Source organism: Cupressus sempervirens, chromosome 8 (genome assembly GCF_028749045.1).
Source record: "Cupressus sempervirens isolate cs-2001-9-10 chromosome 8, ASM2874904v1, whole genome shotgun sequence".
Classification (NCBI taxonomy): Eukaryota; Viridiplantae; Streptophyta; class Pinopsida; order Cupressales; family Cupressaceae; genus Cupressus; species Cupressus sempervirens.
The window spans coordinates 38409247-38431458 of NC_143125.1; the positions used below are offsets into that span (position 1 = coordinate 38409247).

General features: G+C 33.5%; 1 protein-coding gene across 1 annotated transcript in view; it reads left to right on the plus strand.

The window, feature by feature from the left end:
- The first annotated feature begins 204 nt into the window (after positions 1–204).
- The window catches only part of LOC149541465 (leucoanthocyanidin reductase-like), a 33923-nt gene continuing 11915 nt past the window's right edge, over positions 205–22212 (plus strand). Inside the window, exons 1-3 of the mRNA XM_089795614.1 lie at positions 205–324; positions 870–1004; positions 1087–1324. Coding sequence (XP_089651740.1) covers positions 205–324; positions 870–1004; positions 1087–1324 — 493 coding nt within the window. The remainder of the gene's footprint in view (positions 325–869; positions 1005–1086; positions 1325–22212) is intronic.

Here is a 22212-nt window from a genome sequence, read left to right on the forward strand (position 1 = left end):
AGTTTTGATGGAGCAATCTACTATATAAATGTTGCGTGTTTGTATGCTTTGCATGTACCGACATATTTTCTCCAAATTCTTAAGTTGGGTAAGAGTTAGTTCAGCTCTTTGGAAATAAAAATGGTTGCAAGTGTTGTTGCATTCCCTCATTCTTTCAATCACTGCCTTTATTCTCAACTATTGGAGGAAAATTCAGTCTCAACCATGGCCTCCATTTGTGAGATTTCTTCATATGAGGATTTAGTGAACGAAGAGAAAAGTAAAATATTAGTGATTGGAGCCACTGGTTATATTGGTCGCTTTGTTGCTCTTGCAGTTGTAAATGTAGGCCATTCTACCTATGCTCTCATTAGACCCATCACTGCCCATGATTCTGCCAAAGAAAAGTGGCTCCATTAATTGAAAGATTCTGGTGTTAACATTGTCTATGTATGTCACTAGCTCTGTTCATAACTAAGGTTTTGTGGTAGATATGTATGGCACAGTTGTAAAGTGTGTGTACTTGTTTAAAATATTGATTTTACAGACTGTAGATTGTTTTGATTGGTCATATAGGTTTAGAATATATGATTAAGCTTTTCTTGTTTGTTCATGGTAACTACTATTGTAGCTATTTGCTAAATTGTTACATAGTAGTCATCTCACAAATAATCATGTTTGACTGTCTTGTTGTGAAGTTGGGTATTTAGAAATTATGTTAACAAGGGGTGTTTGGTCAGTGATCTCCTTATCAATGAGTCTAATTTGGTTGGGATCATGAGCTATATTATAGTTGTAAAAATTTGTGTTGTAATGGGTTTTATTAATGTCTACATGTTCTATAATGGGTCTTATTAATGTGCATGTATATTATAATGGGTGTTCTGCAGGGAGATTTAAGTGATCATAATTCAATGGTAAAGGCCATGCAAGGAATTGATATTATTATTTCAATTGTGGGCGGTGGTCAACTTACAGATCAGCTTAAGATTGTAGACGCCATTAAAGAAATTGGCACTATTAAGGTTAGAACATAGGACCCTAACATTATTACCATGAATTCTTGTTAATTGTAATAGACTTAAGAATTGTTGAACTTTGATGCAGAGGTTTCTTCCTTCAAAATTTGGGCATGATATAGACAGAGCCAATCCAGTAGAACCAGGGCTAAGCTTTTACAAAGAAAATAGAGTTTTTAGGAGGGCAATTGAGGCATCCAACATTCCACACACTTACATCTACTGCAATTCTATTGCTGGGTGGCCTTACTTTTATCATACCTATCCCTTTGAGCTTGCTCCTCCCCAAGATCAGTTTGAAATCTATGGAGATGGAAACATCAAGGGTGAGATTTTAAATAATGTCATATTAGTAAATGAAGGAATCTTCACTAATCTAGATTGCAGAGTCTGACTTCAATTGTTGAATTGTTTATATTGAATATGAAAATCCACTACTGTTATTATATTCTATTGACCTATTTATAATTGATGAGCTAAATAAGGAAGTCCTAGCATTTCCCATCACATTATATAAAAAATTTGATACAATTTTTCATTTACTAATACTTACAACTCTTTCTTGAAGTTTCAAAAAACCACCAGAGCCGAGCTTGTGTGTCCTATGCTTTTCTAGTCTTGCCTTTGTTGCCTTTGATGTGTCAGGAAATCTATGAAAAGTTTGAAATATTTTAGATAGTATAAATATAGAGGTTAATTAGTACATAATTAGATTCTCAAAAGTTTCACATACCTTGTTGTACTCTCCACTGATGTAATATTATTTTTCTTGTCAGCTTTATACTTTCCATCCAAAATTAGAGCTTGCCACTCAGCCTTGGGAACATAGGGTGGACGCTCGTACCTGGGGTTATCCCGTAATTTTTTTCTATACTGGTCCCTAATATACTTCAAACATAAACCAACTTTTTCAAGGAGCTTGTTTCTCTCGAATGCACGAGGTCCAAAGAGTTGGGTCATTCTCTCTATAAGATCATCCTTCAATGGTTTGCGTTGGTTATTCCACCTTTTAAGTAAAAAAAACATGTTAGAATCATAAACGAAGTGAAGCAACCTTTAATATAGTTCAAGAAATGGATGAAAAGGAAAACTATTATAGCAATGATATGAAATCAAAATAGTGGTTTGGGGTTTTAGTTAGGATATGATGTTCCACCAGGTACGCATGGTGGGCCTGAATATTCGCAAACACTCATCACCAAGTTTTCTCCAAAAAAGATCATTCCCTACAAAACAATCATGGGATCATTAGTCGATGAAGAGTGATCAAAAACTAAATTACTATTATATCACTATAGAATAATAATAATAACTTTAAAGTACCTGGAACTTTGGCTACTTTTAATGGAATGCCTTCATCGTCGCTGACGATCAATGTGACATCCTTCAGCATTCTCGTACTAGGAACATAGGAACATCCAAGAAATGATGCTGCAGCTCCTATTGCAAAAAGTTTCATAAGTTTCATAAGTCTTTGTCATGAAGTATAAAAGAACAAATGATAATTGATGTAGAAAAGTTGTAAAAAAAAAACTATTTGTTGCTATCATAAGAGAGAAAAAGAGGGATTTGTGTACAAGCAGATGGTGCAATAGTCGATGCCTATAAGCTGCGTGTTGCTGACTCAGCAGTCGAAAAGAGATTTATGGTTGTCTTGGATGGAGGCGGTGTCATCATAGGATTCAATTGATGTGAAGCTGAAGAATAAAATTGTTAGAGCATGCATAAATATAGAACGCATGGACTAGCATGGACAAGATTGTTAGAGCATTAAAAAAAGGATTGTTCAAGCATGTATTGTCAATGATTATGATCATTCCTATATATTCAGTGGAAAACAAAAGTGGGGAATGGAACATGTGATCTACCTGAACCACCTGCAACACCCTCATCATGGGAACGGGGCTCGAAATCACGCAAAAAAATTTGTAAAGACAATGCATCCATATTTTAATTAATGCCATAAAAGAGCATAACATAAAAACCATTGTTGAGCTCTTGTTATATTTAAAACTTTCATTAATACGTACTTTTAAGGTTTTAGAGGTGTGCATCAATTCAGCTCCCCTTTGTCTTATTTCCTGAGTAGTAGGCTTTATGGTTGCCAAACGTAAAATTTCTTTGCCAATTTTCTTTAGCAACTTTTTAGTCAAACCAATCGGGTCATCGGTGTCTGCTAAATCAATATAAAAAGGGTCCTCCTTAGGGGGGGGCTGCTAATTAGCGACTGCAAGTTCCTTTCCCTCCCTCCGACCACTGGCCCTCTATGACAACAATAGTATTAGCATTATTAAAATTACTCCAAAACAATGAAGAAAACAACATTAAAAAAATAAAATTCTGCTTCTATCTAGTTTGCACAATTACAATGAGTTTTACCTGCTCGTGTGTAGATGAGTCAGGAACATCGCCAGCATTCCCTCCGAGCGGTTGCTCCATATTGTGCTCCTGTGTCAAAGATCAAGTATAAGCATGTTAGCAAAAAATTTATTGACTAAATGGTATGTTGGAGTCATTGATTAGAAGTTGGTTTAATAGTATGTATGACCCCCATGATAGTAGCCTTGTTTTTATCTATGCGGTTCAAATTGTAATCAATAAGAAACTCTTCCCCTGCATGTATTGATTTTATGGCACAGATGAATACACAATTTCCCTCGCGCACCTCAAATATGCAATTGGGTTGCTTTATAGTTGACCCAAGTCATGTACTATTTATAAAACCCACAATATTCTTTGTTGCTTTTGGCCTTCCATCAATGTATATAGCCACACTTTTACTTTGATTATTGTCTTGATGTTGTATATAATTTTCCGAGAGGGCATACCTATGCATACTTTTTTTATATTTAACAATATGCATCCAACTTTTGTAATTGTAACATGGTCCAACACACTCCATCAATTCAAAAACTTTGTTGTAAGACACCTTTATGCTGTCTATAGAAAATAGGCCCAAACCATGTAGTGATGATGGTGCTATGCGATATATCCTCTCGTTAACACAAAAATCAATGTTTATTGGAGGAAGTTCCTTGGGTACCCAATATTTCTGTAGATGTTGGTACCTCAAGGGCACCTCGATGTCGCCTTCCATCTCATCATCATAAGAAAATGACCCCCCTTGAGCAAGGAAAAATTTCATGCGTTTATTGAATTTCCTTCTAGTCCCTTGACCTCTAGTTAATCTCCCTGTTCTAGATAAACTGCATGTCTCACTTTCCTCTTCTATTCCTATATTTCCCTCACTTGAGGAAGACACTTTTGAAAAATACCTATTCACTGGTACCTAAAAATGGGAGAGATCTTAGAAGAAATCAATCTTACTATTGATAAGTGTATTAAATAGATTGTCTATAAGGAGTATTGACTTATACCTGTCGATCCATGAGACTGTGCGGGATGCTCATGAAAGGGGTTCAATTTCCTGCAAATGTAATTCAATTATCGTGAGCATAATCACATCATAATCATAATAACATCCATCATTAGCATCACATAAAAATTAAAAACATTAAAAGGTACACAATAAAACACTTAAATCAGGCTCACATTATAAGCCTACTAGGGAAGTAGGCCTAGTGAAGGGCTAAAACTGGGTTTTTGTATCAGCTGATGAGTTGAGGGATTAGTCACCTTGGGGACATGCTATTTGAAGTTGTTTGATGTGTGTGGAGGTGGAGGAAACACCTAGTTAAGGTGAAGTCAAGTTTAGCGCCTATTGAGGCATTGTGAGCATTTGATAGTTTGTTGATTAGATTGCTTGGATGAATCTATTGGATGGATTGAGGGACATTCATGGGATTATTCCAAAGATGTAGAAACTAAGGCGGCATAAGGATTTGGTGTGCACTCTGATAGGTTATGGATTTTTCTTGGATCAAGGAGAGGGATCTTATGAAGATGCTTGGTTGGTGTTGTGAGAACACTATGGAAGTCCCTCTTGTTATGAATGATTGCAAGACCACCTAGGATCTCTGCATCACCTATGGAGGCAGAATTATTAACCAACAAATTGGGTAAGAACTTATATTATGTTTTCCCTATGATATTCTAGGTACAACTCCCTTTTATAGATATTTAATGAATTCCCTTTTCTAAACTAAACACTTACAAATGTTTTTGACCTGAAAGAAAATAAGGCTCAATACATTTATGCATCAATATGTGTTTTAAATAGTTTTATTTAATTAATTTAGATTAGCAGTATTCTATTTGTAGTTGAAACTTGTAGCTTTTAAATAGATAATGAATAAACTATGTAACCATATATATAAGACAAATATATTTCTATCAAGAAATGAATATTAAATAGATTAAGGATTGATGGCATACCTCTAAATTCCATCATCATCATCCTCATTGTCATCATCATCATCATCATCATCATCATTGTCGTCCTCATCATCATCATCATCATCCTCATCATCATCATCCTCACCATCATCATCGACGTCGTCGTCATCATCAACATCATCATCAACATCAACATCATCATCATTAGTAGCAGAATCATCGTCATCATCTTCTTCTTCTTCTTCATGAAAATTTGTGTCAGGAACATCATCCAAAAACTGTCGATCATGATCACCATCTACATCATCTTCTACTTCTTTTGTATCTTCTTCTTCCATCGCATTATACTTTTTGGCCTTCCTCTCGGTTCATGTCTAACAAAAAATGACCAACCCTGTTTATGTGGAACCTCTAAGTAAAATACCTGCTCACATTAGCTTGGAAGAACATAAGGCTCATCCCCAACTAGCTCAAATGACCTTGTATTAACCATTGTAAATCCATTATCATGTTTAATAATAGTTCTATTAGAATCATTTGGATTAAGTTGTAGCTTGTACCATTTGACAATGAAGATTACTAATTTGAAGGAACTAAAGTCACACTCAAGTATCTCATTCAAAATGCCATAGTATTGATTTTCGGACTCTTGAGGATGTAAGTCATTTCTAGATGAAATATTAGTCACTTGAAAGACTGCAGTTATTCCTAAATCACAAGTTTTCTTCGTGTCATCCAACACTTTGATGCAAAATTTGTAACCATTACAGAACATAGCCTTGTGGTGTTTAACCTGCAATAATATGTGAAACATATCAAAATTATTGTATCGTGAGTTGATAAACATACGGGTGATTAATAAATTTGTACGTACCTAAAAATCTCTTGAACCACCTTCTAAATCTATTCCCCTTTGCGTAACATTGGAATCTCCATTATGATGAGCTTCTTTAACTAATGAAGATACACCTTCCAATGTTAATGTGCAACCAAAATGTTGACATCGTTCAATCTGTACGTCATCCAATCAAGATTGTTTGCAATATACAAATGTAGTGCATCCCACTCTTGAGCACCTGTACAAAAAAAAAATAGACAACTTACAACCAATTTATTTTGAAGATTAAGAAATAATTTATTACAATAAATCTTATAATTTATTACCTCTCACTTTCCTCAATGTACCTTTCCCCATCAAGTAGTCCCCTTCTAATTTTTTAAAAGGCTCGAGATCCCAAATGCGATCTACATGGATATTTGATGCAAACTTAGGAAGATATTCAGTAATGTACACCATAGACTGGTATACCATATATCCCTCTACCATAGAACCCTCAGGATGTGCTCTTTGTTGAACCAAAGCCTTCAAATATTTCAAATGCCTCTCAACCATCCACATTGACCTAGTGTGTACAGGTCCACACAATTCAATCTCCTCAACTAGGTGTATGAGGTAGTGTTCCTGTGCATTGAAAAAAGTTGAAGAATTCTTCTCTTCCAATAGTTTATATCTTCTTTATAGATTTCTTTAGATGACAACCACCTTCGTTAAGAGATTTAAGTCACAAAAAAATATAGATATGAGACTTTACAAAATAATATACAATAGATTACATAGCAAGAAAAACAAATCATGAATATAATAAATATATACTACAAATTGAGCAGATATTACTGATTACCTCATATATTTTCCAAGATCGTATATCACTTGTTTGATGTTATTGTTGAAGTGCTCTGGGAGAGATAGAGGAAGAACATACTGTAGTAATTATAAACCAATCATTTCATTATTTTCTAACATAACATAACGAACAATACACGTAGTTTATGAATATATTGTAAATACAGAAGAACATAAGTTACCTTGACCAAAGTATGCCAATCATGCGTTTTGAGCCCTGGCCCAAATTCACTTTTTTTTGATATGAGATTGTTTATGTTCATAGAAAATCCTGTGGGAAATCGAATTTTTTGTATGACTTCTTTTATGGCATCACTTTGTTGCTCCGTTAATAACCATGGAAGGACACTTATATTAATCTAATCTCTGTTGCTATTTGAGTGAATGAAATTTTTCAATGCATGATTGAATTCATGTATGTCATTACAAATTTTGACAATTTTTTCTTTGTCACGCCTTCCATCCAATATTTTCCACAATGTCTCTGTTATATTCTTTCCAATATGCATAGTATGAAACAAATGCACAATTTTTAAGTGCTCATAGTAGGGCAACCTACTAAATTGTCTAGGATATCTTTTTAGTCCCTTTGGAAGGTTGTTAGTATCTCCTTGACGACCTTCATGATCATCAATTACACAATTAGTCAACAAAAATCACAATAGAAATATATAAAATTACAAACATAAACCATTAGGTGGAACGACATTACCTCAACGACTAATTCTATTATATTCCAACTTCCATAGGCGAGGTGTCATTCTTTGTGGCTTTGATGTAGTCTCTTCTTTCCCATTGAAAAGAGGTTTTTCCGTACTTTGATACTTATAATTCCTATGGAGGAAGTGTCTACACTCATCAAACACTTGCTTTCCTAAACTTTTTGAATGACGAGATTTCATCTTTGGACCACAAACTAGACATGCAAATTTTCCCTTTGTTTGATGACCTACAAGATAATGATGTAATTGGATTATTAAATATGTTGATTTTTATAATTAGAATTATTGTGCAACTTGAATTCATTATAACATACCACAAAAATGTGTTAGCCCTAGGGCATCATGTATTGTCCATGCAAGTATTGCATGGAATTGAAATTGTCTTTGTCCTATTAGTCTAGACATGTCATACATAGTGACACCGTTCCACAAATCCAGCAACTTGTCAATAAGAGGCTCAATATATACATTCATATCTTTTACTTGATATTTACCTACTTGAATGAACAGTAACATTACATAATTATTGTGATCGTTTTACTACAAGATTTGTAAGTACATGTAAATTAATAACTATCAAATGATAAGATACCTAGAACAATCATTGCCAACATAATGTGCTCCCTCTTTATTGACATCCATGGAGGAATGTTATTGTTGATAACAAAAACAAGCCACACCGAGTAAATAGATCTCATCTCTCCAAATGGATTGACACCGTTCGCTACCAATGAAAGCTCGAGATTACGAGGTTCTTCTTTGAAGTGTTGCCACTTTTCCTCTATGTGCATAAATGCCGAACCATCCACAGGGATTCGAATAATGTCATCTCGACTTCTATTGCATGCATGATAATTCATAAATTGATCCAAGCTACTACACCTGAATAATTGTCGCATCCGTGGAATAATGGGGATGTAACGAAGAACCTTTTGAGGTACCTTTTTTGTTAGTTGATCTATTCAATATCTACTCGTATGACATACAGGGCATTTTTTTGCAAATTCATGTTCTTTATAATATATAATATGATCATTGGGACAAGCATGAATTGCTTCATACTCCATTCGAATATCTTTCATAACAATACTTAATTCTTGATATGAGCAAGGTAGAATATTTGATGATTGTAACAGAAACTCACCTATCAATCTACAACAAAAAATATAAGTTGTTAACATAAAAAATATTAGTGGTACATTATTCACCCTTTGTTAACTATAAAGACATATATGACATACCTTAACATACGTGACATTGTTATGTTGGATAAACCATTCATAACCTTCAAGTTCAACAACAACAATACATCAGAGAGAAGAGTTGTTTGGGAGTCTTTGTATAGGGACTCGTATGCCTTCTAAAGTAGAGGTACATCGAGGCTATCATCATCATCATGATCAGATATGCTTAGACTAGATGTGTCATGGATCAATATATTTATACCATCCTCTTCAATTGTGTTTTTATCTTCACCTTGGATATTTGCACCTCCATGTTCCTCCACTTCGAAAACCATATTCTTCAAATTGTTGTGGTTCATATCATGTATTTCCCTAGGAAGATCAACCTATATAAAATTGATTAACATAAATAAACTATGATCATCAACTCATCATCAAGTGATTTCATATGTATATAAATTGTTAAAATGATATAATGAACGACTTACTAGTGGATGATAGTCATGCCCCCTTTCAATGTGACCATTCTCCCTACAATGTCTCTTAACTGTTTTGATTAGCAGTCTTCTACGGTTTAAGCCCTTACAAATATTGCAAGGACAATAACATTTTCCATCACCTTTTCTTTTCAAGTTAGACCACAATCTAACGATTGTCTCCCTATTTTGTTCTTCACTTATATTATCTTGCATGATCGTTCTTTGCAGGAAGCAAAAATCAGGCTATGAAAACTTCGGTCTACAACTTTCACAAACTAAGCAAAACTGTGAAAAGTACACAAATCTTCTTAGACCTAGCTAAATACTTTAATATTTTAAAAATACTTTCTTTGACTTTATTCCTAAGATTATTTGTAAAACTTTGACCAACTGCCTGAAGGTCTTATTTCAAGAGACCTTACAACATTAAGCCACTAAAAGCAATTTCAAAACATATAAGCTAAAAGTCTAGTTAAAATATAGATTAGAATTAAAAAAAAAAAATTCCATACCTGAGCGCATGGCTATAACTCATGCAATGGCCTTCTTGCTTAGCTGTAGAAGCTCTCCAGCAATCAAATTATACAAACTACAAGACCTAACAAAAATTTCAAAACATATAAGCTACAAGTCTAGTTAAAATATACATTAGATTAGATTCAACAATAGCAAGCAATGTTATTCAGAATTAGATTCAACAAACCTTAGCAGTGTAAATAGCCATCTCCTCTAAACTGGACTCTAGACACGAGGGGGCATTCACATACTCTTCCCCTAAAGGTATCCTGAAGAACAAAAGCCACTATTCTTGAGTTTGTGAATTGCACCTCGAGATGAATGAAGATTAAAAGGAATGAAAATTGTTTTCATACATTTAAATCAAGATGTAATATTTATTCATAAGTATATACCTTGCAAGCACTTAAAATTGTTGTTATATGTGTTGCGAGAAAAGAAGAAGTTTATACTTATGTGTATAGACGCACTTCCTGTATGCGATCCAAAGCTCAAATGTTATCAAGTGTGTCCAATGATGGGGAGAGACCTCCGTGCAAGTAGAAGATCTGCAATGAAACAAAAGAAAAGAAAATTTTCTTATAGTAAGAACAAGTTTGTTGTGCTGCACAGGGTACCAACAAAATAGTGTATAATATCTTTTTCTTTACCTAGCTTTCAATTCAGCATGTGAGCCTTTAATAGAAAAGTCAAGCTGATAACATATTTAACAAGAGCTGCAGGGAAGCATAGTTCCTACATAATCCAACAAAATGTGTGAGGATTGACATAGATTTGTGTAAGTCCAAGAAGATGTGTGAGCATTGACATAGATTTTGTGAACATTTTCTATGTAATGAAGATTTTAGTGCAAATGGAATGAACCTAGGGGTCGATTGGTAAACTGATTATTTGTATCAAATGGTGTAAAATTGAAACTAAAACCATTTCAACTGGCCATGCCACTCATGGACTGTTCCTCCATATGTTATAATACTTTCATCATATATCACAAATATGAAATAGAATATGTAGCACACTGAAATAAAGCATTAAAAGATAGTGTCTAAACGTAATTAAATAAATGGAACTGGTTATAAGAATCTGTACAAATCAATCAAAATGGGTTGAAATCAGTGCATCTTACTTCAGCATTTCATGTAACACAGCCAAATCCAAAAGAAATCTCACAGACAAACTACCTACAATTTATAACCTTTATCTTCCAATATCCAATGGCTCCTTATAGGCGTTAATACAAAGAAGCCAACTGTCAAAAACTATGGCAGTGATAACCATTTTGAAAAATAAAATTGTATTAGGTATAAATAAAAAATAGTGAAGAATGATGTAGACTTGTAGCCAGAAGATAACACAGTGAAAATTGATGAGCTCTTTGTTATCACCCACCTCAAAGAAACGTGCATACTCCAAGTGTCAAATTTCAGCTGTAAGTGCAACAATGCAAGTGCGACAATACGTGTGTTGAAAATATGATTTTTTCTTGATTGATTCGTGATAGTTCGATAATTTCTGAATCTTTTGGTTTGCCTTTTTTTACTAAGAAGATTTTTACTACTATGGTAGATAGTAGGAAACCACTGCAAACTTTCATTTACATAAAATATAATGCCATGATCAATAATTTCACAGGCTCTTTTAAAAAGAGAGAATTACAATTAACTCTTGAAATGAGCTAGCCTATTACAATTAACTTTATCAATGTGCTGGACTATTAAAATTTTGATTGGAATTACACGATATAACAATGCACTTGCAATCTGGTCTATTGCAAATTGACCACTATTTCCAAAAGAATATGTTGCATTTTTTCCATTACATAGAATATGATACTGCGAGCTTGCATTCCCTTCCAAAAACTGCATTGTATTATGGTTATGGCACACAACTTAGGAATTTGACTTCAATTCTTTTGGCATCTTTGTTGCTCTTGTAGAAAAAAATGATATTGCAAATATATAACCATGCAACTCAAGACAAAATTGTAAACCTGCTATATTATAAAACCCATTGCAACCATACAAACTCAAGAAGAGAATCATCTAGAGGACAATGCAGGGTTGTTGTGCCTCCTACCAACATTCCTTAAAGTGAACTAAAGCAATAACCAACTCAGATCACCTTGAAAAAAGAAGCGACTAGGTTACCCCCAAATTTTCTCAACAATTGGGTTGCTGCCATCAAGCAAACCCATAGTTAAAGAAAGCGGTCAGACCAACCATCGACCAAAAAGACTTGAAGGAGCTCAAACATTTGGACACTAAAATGAATGGGCATGCTTTTGATCCTAAAAAACATGGAGAATAAAGGACTAATGGGTTTATTTGTCTTACACCTTGCCGATGCGCGTCTCTGCCCGACCCTCCAAATACCTCAGGTTCACCTCAATGCCCCTCTCAATGCTGCTAAAGTGATCTCCCGCGCACACGCCTTTCCTTTTAGAAGAACCATGTGTCACGCAATTTTATTCAAATGAGGGTTTTTGGCTCTCTTTTTTTCTCTTATATCTCGTTGTCATCGCAATTGCAATGCCTATCATCGCAATTGCGATGGCATCAAGCTAAAATTGAAAAAAAAAAACCAAAACCACATTACCTTTTCTTGCCGTCACAAATTAACGTCGCAAATTGACCCCTAATGTATTAGTGGAAGTTGATGAAAGATGAACCGCATAGCTCCCAAGAATCATCTGCATGCAAACACCTATCACAAAAAGAGAGAAGCAAAAGTTATGGAGGCTAGAATTCCCAGATCCATAGATGAGACATTCTCGATGAGCAAAAAAGAGATAGCTATTATCAAAAGTGAATGAATAAAATTGCAAAGAGATAAATCATTATAAAAGGAGATCAAAACCCTAATAGGGTAAAACGTAGGTTGCATGATAACAATTAATAAAAGAATTAAATATTATATGCCTAAAGTTTAGCTTAAGTAAACTAGAGATAATAAGTGACTTAATAATTAAATAAAAATGATTTAATTAATAAGGAAATATCTTATTACTCTAATAGGTGTTCCTTCTAGTTTATTGATTTGAAGTAGACGACTTAGTTTATCATTAATTCCGTTACCATTAAAACTCAAGAACTAGAAATGCACTTGTAATTTTTTATGTTATTGTTGGCTCCCACTTATATTCTTGAAACAAACGCCTCTAGTATCAACACACAGCTCAGGGTCATATTTTTTCACCAAAACTACAGATTTTTGCTAACATGAAAATTAATTTTCAATGAAATGTTTATTTAATGTATCTCTCAGTCTATATTTTTAATCTATACAACCCAATTTGAATAATACACAACTAGCATTTTAAAGTTTGAATGAATTTTAGCCTCCTTTCTCATTATATATGTGTTGAAGTTTTAAGTAAAAGAAAGAATAGAGTAGGAAATTGAGGAACTTAAGAGGGTAGTGATTGATAAAGAAATGGACATGAAACTCTATCTCAAAGAAAAAAAACTATTAGTTGGTTAGGAGGATATTCTTGTTATGCTAGTTTGAGCTTCACTTAGTTTCGAGAATACTTTAATATTCTCTACTTAACAAGGCCAACCACGTGAAGGTGGAAGCTCATCTGGCATCACCCCCTTCCCCTAAAATCAATATAAATTCCTCATTATCATCTAGTTACATACTTCACATTATTTCATTCATCATTTATGAACTATAACATTCAATCAATACAATCACATAACATTCATTAATATGATATAAAATTCATTCACATATAATACTAATCAAGACTTCATTAACACATAACAATATTCATTAACATGAAATAAACATAAATAATAATACATAACATTCTAGATAATTATTTAAAACAACATTCTTTCATTATTAAACAAGGTTTATCAAAGAGCATTTACAAAAAATCATTTCTTCTTTTTGTTTTTCTTAGCTCTCTTAAGGAAAAGGCTAATAGTAGCGTCAATATCTTCCTCATTCTCCTTATTTTGTAGCACATGTAATGTCAAATTATGATGCCTCCACCTATTTTGATGAGTAGGTCATTGCTACACTAAAGGGGGCTTTGTTGCAAGAACAAGTAAATTGGTTAAATTGGCATACTCTTTTTTTTAAAACTATTACAAGTATTTAATTAGCCAGTACAACATATCATACATTTTTTTTACCTCACAATGCCACATCATTTACATTAACATTTTGATCTACTACCATGTCAACATTTTGAACACTTGGAACATGCTTCACTCCTTCACCATGATGTTCAACATGCTCTAAAATATTCAAAAAAAGTTGCATGTCAAATTGCAATTGAAAATGTTAAATTGTATTTGTAAATGCATAATTAATTTCCAATACCAAATTAATACCTCCACCACTATGATGCACATCATGGTCTTCATGATGTGCAGGTTTTGTGATAGGATATGAAGGCTGCAGTGAAATGTTATGCACATTGTTATGTAATCAATTTATGTTCAAAACTAACACCATTTTTTTTTTTCTCAACTATTCAATTTGATTTACTTTTCATTTGACCAATTTACCTATTTCTCATTTGGTGCACCAGATTCTTGGGTATGGCTTTTAGATTCTTGGCATAGGCATGCAACCATGACTTTATAGCCTTCCTTCAAGGAATTTTTTTTTTTTCAAATTCATTCGTGAGCTCTACGTTGAATTATGTGACCTATAATTTTTTGCTTAATATTTTCAAATTTTCTTGTATGATTTGATTAAACAAAATTATTTTCAACATTATATTAAAAAATAATATGAAATTCCATTGCTACTACTTACAAGTTGAGACTAAAGATTCATATAGCCACCAAAGCTAAGTTTGTTTTCGCCAAGCTTTTCCAATCTCTCTTTTGTAGCCACTGATGTGTCCTATAGTTTATGAACAATTTGAAACATGATAGATTATATATTTACAAATATCACTAATTAGTGTATGATTACATTCTACTTAATACTATCATGACATACCTTGTTTTTCCCTCTTCTGGTTGATTTCTTTTATTATCATGTAGCCTTTTCTCTTTTGCATCTTCTATTATTTCATTCCACTCCATTGGTGGAATCATAGACGGATGGCAATTTTTTGGGTTCTCCTTTAGACCCCTTCTATATTGGTCCCTCATAGTCTTTATATGTTTTGATGCTCTTTTAAGAAATAGGGCAGTGCCAAAAATATTTTTTCCAAAAAGGTCCTCAAAAGGATGTAATGAGTTGATTTTTTAATTTAGGACCTTAGTCATTCCATCTTTTAAAAAAGTAAAAAAAAATTAGATCAATAACTTTAATATGGTATAATAAATGGAGTAAAAGAAAAATATTGTAGCAATGTTATGAAATTATGTACCTTTTACATATGGTGGGTCCAAATACCATCAATGTCATATAAAAAAGATAATCAAAGAAAACATTATTTCCTACAAAAGCATCATGAGATTATTAGTCCAAAATAAGTTATTTATAAGTATTGGTGTAAATATGTATTTACTATTTAGACTTACTTAAGTTTATTTAGGTTAATGCATTATTTTATTATTTTGTATTATTTTATTATTTTATTTTTTGAGACACTTAGGATTTTGTTCACCTTTTTGAGTTGTCATGTTGACAACATAATTATTTGCACTCCCGTTTTAGCACATGTTATCTTACAACATTGATTTGCATGTCACACCCTTGTAGGCTTATCCTCTCATCATCACACTTAATTTCGTGCTTAATGGAGGATAACGCATATGTAGTGGACATGTGTCTGGTTGTACGACTTATCATGTAGCTAATTCAGATGCATTCTAGATGCATCTTAGAGGCCTTTATATATAGGAACTTCTAGTGTACTTCAAGGCATATTGAATGAATATATTGTTATTCTGATCATACTCTCTCTTTATGATCTACAGTTATGCTTGTGTTTGAGTTCTTAGTTCTTGAGTGAATTTTTTTGTAAGGAAAATTCTTACATGGTATTAGAGCTTGGAGATTTTCTCATCACATAGCCATTCAAGATAATTGTTGCTTCAACACCTCAACCCAAATCTAGAGTACTATAGAAATTGGGAGCATCTAGAGTCAGATTTGACCTCGTCATTGCATCTGAAATGTTGATTCAGTGAAGATCAACTATAAGCTCAGCTACCTTAGGCCGAAGTCAACTGTGAGGCAAACTTTTTTTGCAAATCGGCACCCGGAAGCCTCGATTTATAGTTCAGGTATGGTCTTTTGTAGATCTCATTAGTTGATTTTCATATCTATAATTTTTTTCTGTATTTTTTATTGTATTTTTTTGAATATTTTTTTACACCTAGTCAGGCTAATAGAGAATTTTTTTTAGCAAAACTAGGCAATGAGACCCTAGCTTTATAATTTGGAGGTATAACTTTTTTTTTGTAGAGCATATTCCCCTATGTTGAGAATATTTTGAGGAATATTCCTTCAATGGTGAAATTACAATAGTGATAGTATCACATATATCGACATCAAACCCTTCACTAGATTAGCCACTCACATAACTGGCGGGTGCTTCATAAGTTAAAGCAGGGAACTTGACTATTTTTACATTGTGGTGGAAATTCTTTCAAACAAGTCTAAAGACCTCTATGTAGTGCATGTGGGATAAACCCACAACACTCTTGCCAGCTATCCCTTCTTCTCCCTGGTCACTACTTATTTAAAACTGTCACCGCAAGGCTATTTCTATGTACAATGTAGTAACTTATTTTTTTTGGCATCAAAAATTTTAATTGGCACTCATTATCAATCTCTAGCGAAAATTAATTTCCAACCCGATGAGGTTTATTTTTGGAAGTAGAAACAAGCTTCCTGCCAATTATCCTTTCCCATGTCCTTTCAAGTCCATGTGGTAGAAAATTCCCTTCACACATTGACACACATCCGATTCTACATAGAGCCATGTGGAGATCTGCCATCAGTGCCATGTGTACCTATTGACAAGTCACTGTTGTATAGAAGCTTTCAGCACCACGTCAGCCACCAACTACACCTAACACATCATCAAGGCCCTATGCCATGTGTTGTCCTTATAGTACAATACATCTAGTCATCTAACACATCAGCCTATGCACAATTTTTTTTGCTGATGTAAGCAAGGCACTATTGCTAAATAGATTTGTCATTGTAAAATTTTCCCAATGGAGTGTATGTGGCAAACTGTTCAAAATAGTTGGATAGGCCCTTGATATGCAGCCTTCCTCTACATTTAGAGGGGCAGCTCCCTCATATGATATAAATTTTAAAGGGTTTTCAAATAAATAATCTAAAACTTTAAATATTAGGAGAAAGTTGTTCAAGACGAATGCACCACATGACCTTGCAACTTTCTTGAGTCAACAAGAATGACAACAAAGTTGATCAAGACCGACACTTGAAAAGGACCAGTATTACCATGCAAATTCATCATTCATAAACATTCACACAATACCATGAGAATTTTCACTACAAAAGAATCAGTAGTTAATTTTAGAACAAGAAATCAAAATCTTATCTTATTTCATTTCCTTGTACCAAGAACATAATAGAGATTTTTGATCTCAGAGACAAAAATTGTACATACTTTCCAAAATTTATCTCTTGATCAAAATTTCAGCATAGTGTTCCCTTATTCTAAAGCCAAAAAGTCCCTTTAAAAAGTTAAAAAAAGCCCTTATATAGACACAGAGGTTAATAACTACCTCTTCCTGGTTAATAACCACTCTCAAAATATGTAATTCTAGAGAGGTTAATTAACCTCAATAAAATCAACCTATTCAAGGAAAACTTTCAAAACAAAATTTTAGCTATAATTTCTAAGGATGTATACATATTCAATCACTGATCTTCTAACTATGAACTCTATCTATCTGGAAATGACCAACTTATCCCAAAAAGCCCTATAAGCATCGAGGATGATCATCATAGAATCATAATTTGGAATGAACACATTCTCCATCCTAAGTTTGGCTGTGAAATATTTATCCTACATCTCTTCTGACTCTTGTTGATAGGCTGAAATGTTGCAATCTTTTAGAGTGACTGTGACCAGACTGAGTTTCATCATAGTTTTCACATTTGATACTCAATTCTCTATTTTTCACTGAATCTAGATACTAAAAGAGTCAAGAATAAATTGGCAATCAATACATTGAAGATCACCTACTACTTACCCACTTGTGATAGTAGAGATTAACTCATCTGTAACTTTCATTTTTAGCTACTCCCAAGAAGTTATTAGTTTTTCAAATTTAGTGATCCCTTTGGTGATATTTATCATTTTCCAATTAACACTTTTACTCTAGAGATGTGTTTGATTCTCACTTGGATTACCAATAATTTTCTCAAGAACTAGAGTGCTTGCGTCTAACTTGGACATTTCTTGTAATTTGTCAGCTACTTTTTGCTAAGTGAATTTCTCTTCTTTGTTGATTTCTAGTTCTTTAGAAATTTCTTGTATCTGTTCAATGGCTTTTCCATATATTTCCTTCACTCTAGTTATGAGTTTTGAAGCATCTTCTATCATTTTTCTTATCCAAGTTTCAATCATCATACTGTGTTACTTTTGTTTATTTACTCTTTTAGCAACTACTCGATCAAGAATGCCATCAGGACCTGCTAAGGTTGGTGAAGTAACTATTGTCTTCTCATTAGAGGAAATGCTAATCAAATTGATGTAAGAGACTAGCATTTGGACTTTCTCCTTGGTTCTTTTCTCCTTCTTTTCTCTTTGTTACATTTTCACAATAGTCACTTCAAAATTTTGAACGTCTCTTTCTATAGTAGATGGACCAAGATCAACCTTATCCAGAATGAAATCTAACTCAGATGCTTCTTCAACATTCTTTTCAATTATGGGCTTGGTTATTTCTACACTTAGATTGCCTGAAGTTTTATCAACAACTAACCTGGACATCACTTTAGTCTTTTTCTCTTTAGGAGGCTTCTAAAGGAAACTAGAGATCACATCAAATGGAGGTGGGATCATTTGAAAAACTTTCTTCTTCTTTTGAAGACTAGATTAGAACCATGATTGCATAGCATCTTAAACTTGCATGTCACCTTTTATATTTTTAGAAATCATAATTAAATCTTCTAAACTAGATAATTGATTATCCAACTATGTGATGTCTATTAATAATATCTTAGAAAGAGAGAAACTCGAATGAGGGATTTCTACATCATGAGATGATGTAACAAGAATGTGTGGTTCAACAGCTTGGGGAGTTCCTTGATCCTTCATATTAGGATCATTTCCTTCCTAATTTGATCTAGTAGATTTACTTTTCATCTTTGTCCTCCTCTTTTTGACCATAAACTTAGCCGAATGATTTAGATCTTCATCTTGATCTAGAACACTTGCATCTAATTACTACATTTTCTCACTAGAAGTTTCCTTTAATTCCATTCGAGATGATTCTCCTTGATTGCCTCTTCTCTCCCTACTTTGGAATTTAGTTGTTGCTTTTTCTACTTTGACTTTACTGACGCAATCTCTTGTTTCTTTAAGGACATATGCAGTTGTTTCTTTTAGGCTTTTTAACTCCTGAATTGACCAATTAATAGGAGGAAGATCTAGTAATTCAATTTTCTCATAGTAGAGTTGATCGACCAAGGAAACTTCATCATCATCTACACCTATCACATCAATATCCACCTAGAAGTCTATTACCCACCTTACTATAAGTCACATCCAATCTCTCTATTAGACTTCAAAATCATTTTCACAATCCTCGCAAAAGTCCTCTAGAGCTAGAAAGTGACCAAGGCTAGGGTTTAGCTTTAACTCATTAACTTTATAGCCTTTACTATCATAAGGGAACCACATACTATAAGGATAAAAATTTATTGTGGCAACGGATCTCTCTATATTCCTTGCATCTGATGCAGTGTCATAGCTATAATATTCGATGTCAATAGGAAAAGGTATTTCATCTATCTTCTTGTTCCTGCAAAGTTTATTGATTTGACTAATCTACCTGCACATTTCAATTAGGAGCAATTTATCATCAATGAATCTAGGTAGCATTAGGGGACACCCATCATAGGCAGCTAACCTAATATAAGTGAACTTTGGGAATTGTATGAAGACACTTTCATATTTTTGTACTTTCATTACTGGTTCAGGTGAAATTCTAAGTCCCATGTTTCCTTGGATTTCTTTTACAGTCAGCATTGTGAATGCATCATTCACTCTTCTAAAATGTTGCAGGCTATTTTCATACTATATCTAAGGAAGATGACTATAAATCATGTTTGTATCATCATATATACCTTTTCGATTAAGCCCTAGCTAACTTTTGGTACTTGCAATAGCATAGAAAAGGTATGAGGTCATGTAGAAGCAATCATTTTCCTAAAGTTCCATGAGTTGTCTATGTAGTGAGTCACTGATAATTTCAGCCCAATCAATGTGTTGCTTCCCTTCACAGACCATGTTAATAAATAGGAACATCCAACCTTTGAACTCATGTGAATCTCAAAGTCCAGCTATCCTGCTTAATAGAGTTACTATGTTTGCTATGTCTTTCTTTAGCAATGATCTGTGGATGGATTTGGCCAACTAAGATTTTCCTTTCCTTGGTTGCAAGAGCCATGACCTAGCAACAATGTTTAAACACTAAGTTTCATTTGTGATAAAATACTCCTTGGCAGTTCTTAGATTGATGTTGGCATATTGCACCCTGGTAGGCAATTGGAAAGCAATGGCAATAGAGACAAGATCTAGATGAAAAATTACTTTATTATTTCATGAAATAGACTCTCTAGTATTTGGATGACAAGCCCTCATGCATTACAATACTAGGTCTGGGCACTACTATTCGAGCCAAATTTCTTTCCAATATCTTTTTGGTGAAAGGGCTCCTGTCTTCACTCTCAAGAGACGACAAAAAATCTTGAAGGAAAACGCTTCCTAAAATAGTATCACCAATGTCAGGAAGTGTACTTTTTAAAATAGGAGCATAATCTGGCCTTTGATATTTATACTTCATGGTTCGGCTATTGATACTTCCTATTGATTACTTTGAATTTCTTCAAGGTTCTTCAAAAATTGGATACTTCACAATTCTATTTGGAAACTATTCATAAAATACCTATGTATTGCTTGGAGTTTTCCTATTAAGGAAATCTAATGAATAACTGTAGCTTTCAGCTTGCATCGAAGCTTGGATGTACCTTTAAACTATTGCCCTTCCTTTATCTATGATATCATCGATTGGAATGTGTTCGTGTTTTCAAGTTTAATGTAGATGAAGTTGCCACTTTAATTCCAAGCATATGTATTTTCTTTGCATTTGATATTTCACAAGCTAGAGTGTTCATTCATGTAGACATTTCAGAAAATGGTTTGAGTGCCTTTCTCTATATTCTTGTGCTCTAGGGTGGTGAGTTGTCCAATACACTATCCAACACAGAAAAATAGTTAATCATATCATTTTCTTGCCTCTATCCTATACCATTTTGAATTCTCAAGCTTGGATTTCAATGTTCACCAAACATAAACATTTTCATGAATCACATGTCTTATCATTCATCCATTTGAAGTTTGGATAATTTTGTCAAATATTTGGTGTGCTATGTATGAGATTACCCTATTTGAGACATAATTTATCTTCCTCCATTTTTTGTACAAGTAAAAAGGAAATCATATTTGACATTTTTCATATGTGGAATCTCACAGAAACATGACTACACAAAGGTGTCGTATCTGCCTTTAGGTGATACTAGATTTCTTCTTTGCAAGGTTCACTCGTAATCCTTTCTTAAGAAAGAATGTGGGTGACTTATTATTAGTAGGTTCATATACATAAGTTTTCCACCTTTCCATTAGTGAACCCAATGATTATAAAATCATATTGAAAATGTTCATTTGGGTGCCTACAATGCATATAAAACTCTAAAACTAGAATGCTTGACTGAAGAAACATAATACTCCTCCTCCCATGATGTTGACTATAAAAATGACTTGCATCTAAATAATCTTAATCCTTAACCTTCTAAAAGGTTAATTTTTTGAACACATCTTTACGAATTTTTGGGCAAGTTAATGGTTAAGATTGTAAGCCTATCTTAACCATTTTGTTTGTTTCAAAAGATGGGTCAGTGGTTAATTTCATAAGCTCATATTAACCTCTTTTTAGAAGTTAATTTTAGAGGTCTGTATTAACCCTTTTTTTAAAAGGTTAACTTTAGAAGCTTATATTAACCTCTTAATGGTTGATGAAAGAATTGAAAATATGTATTTTAGGTCTTTCCATTAACCTACGGCAACTCTTGACTCAGAACCCAAATTTTGAAAATTTGAAGTGATGAGAGAAGATGAAAATGAGGGAAAAGATCTTTAAAAAACTCAAA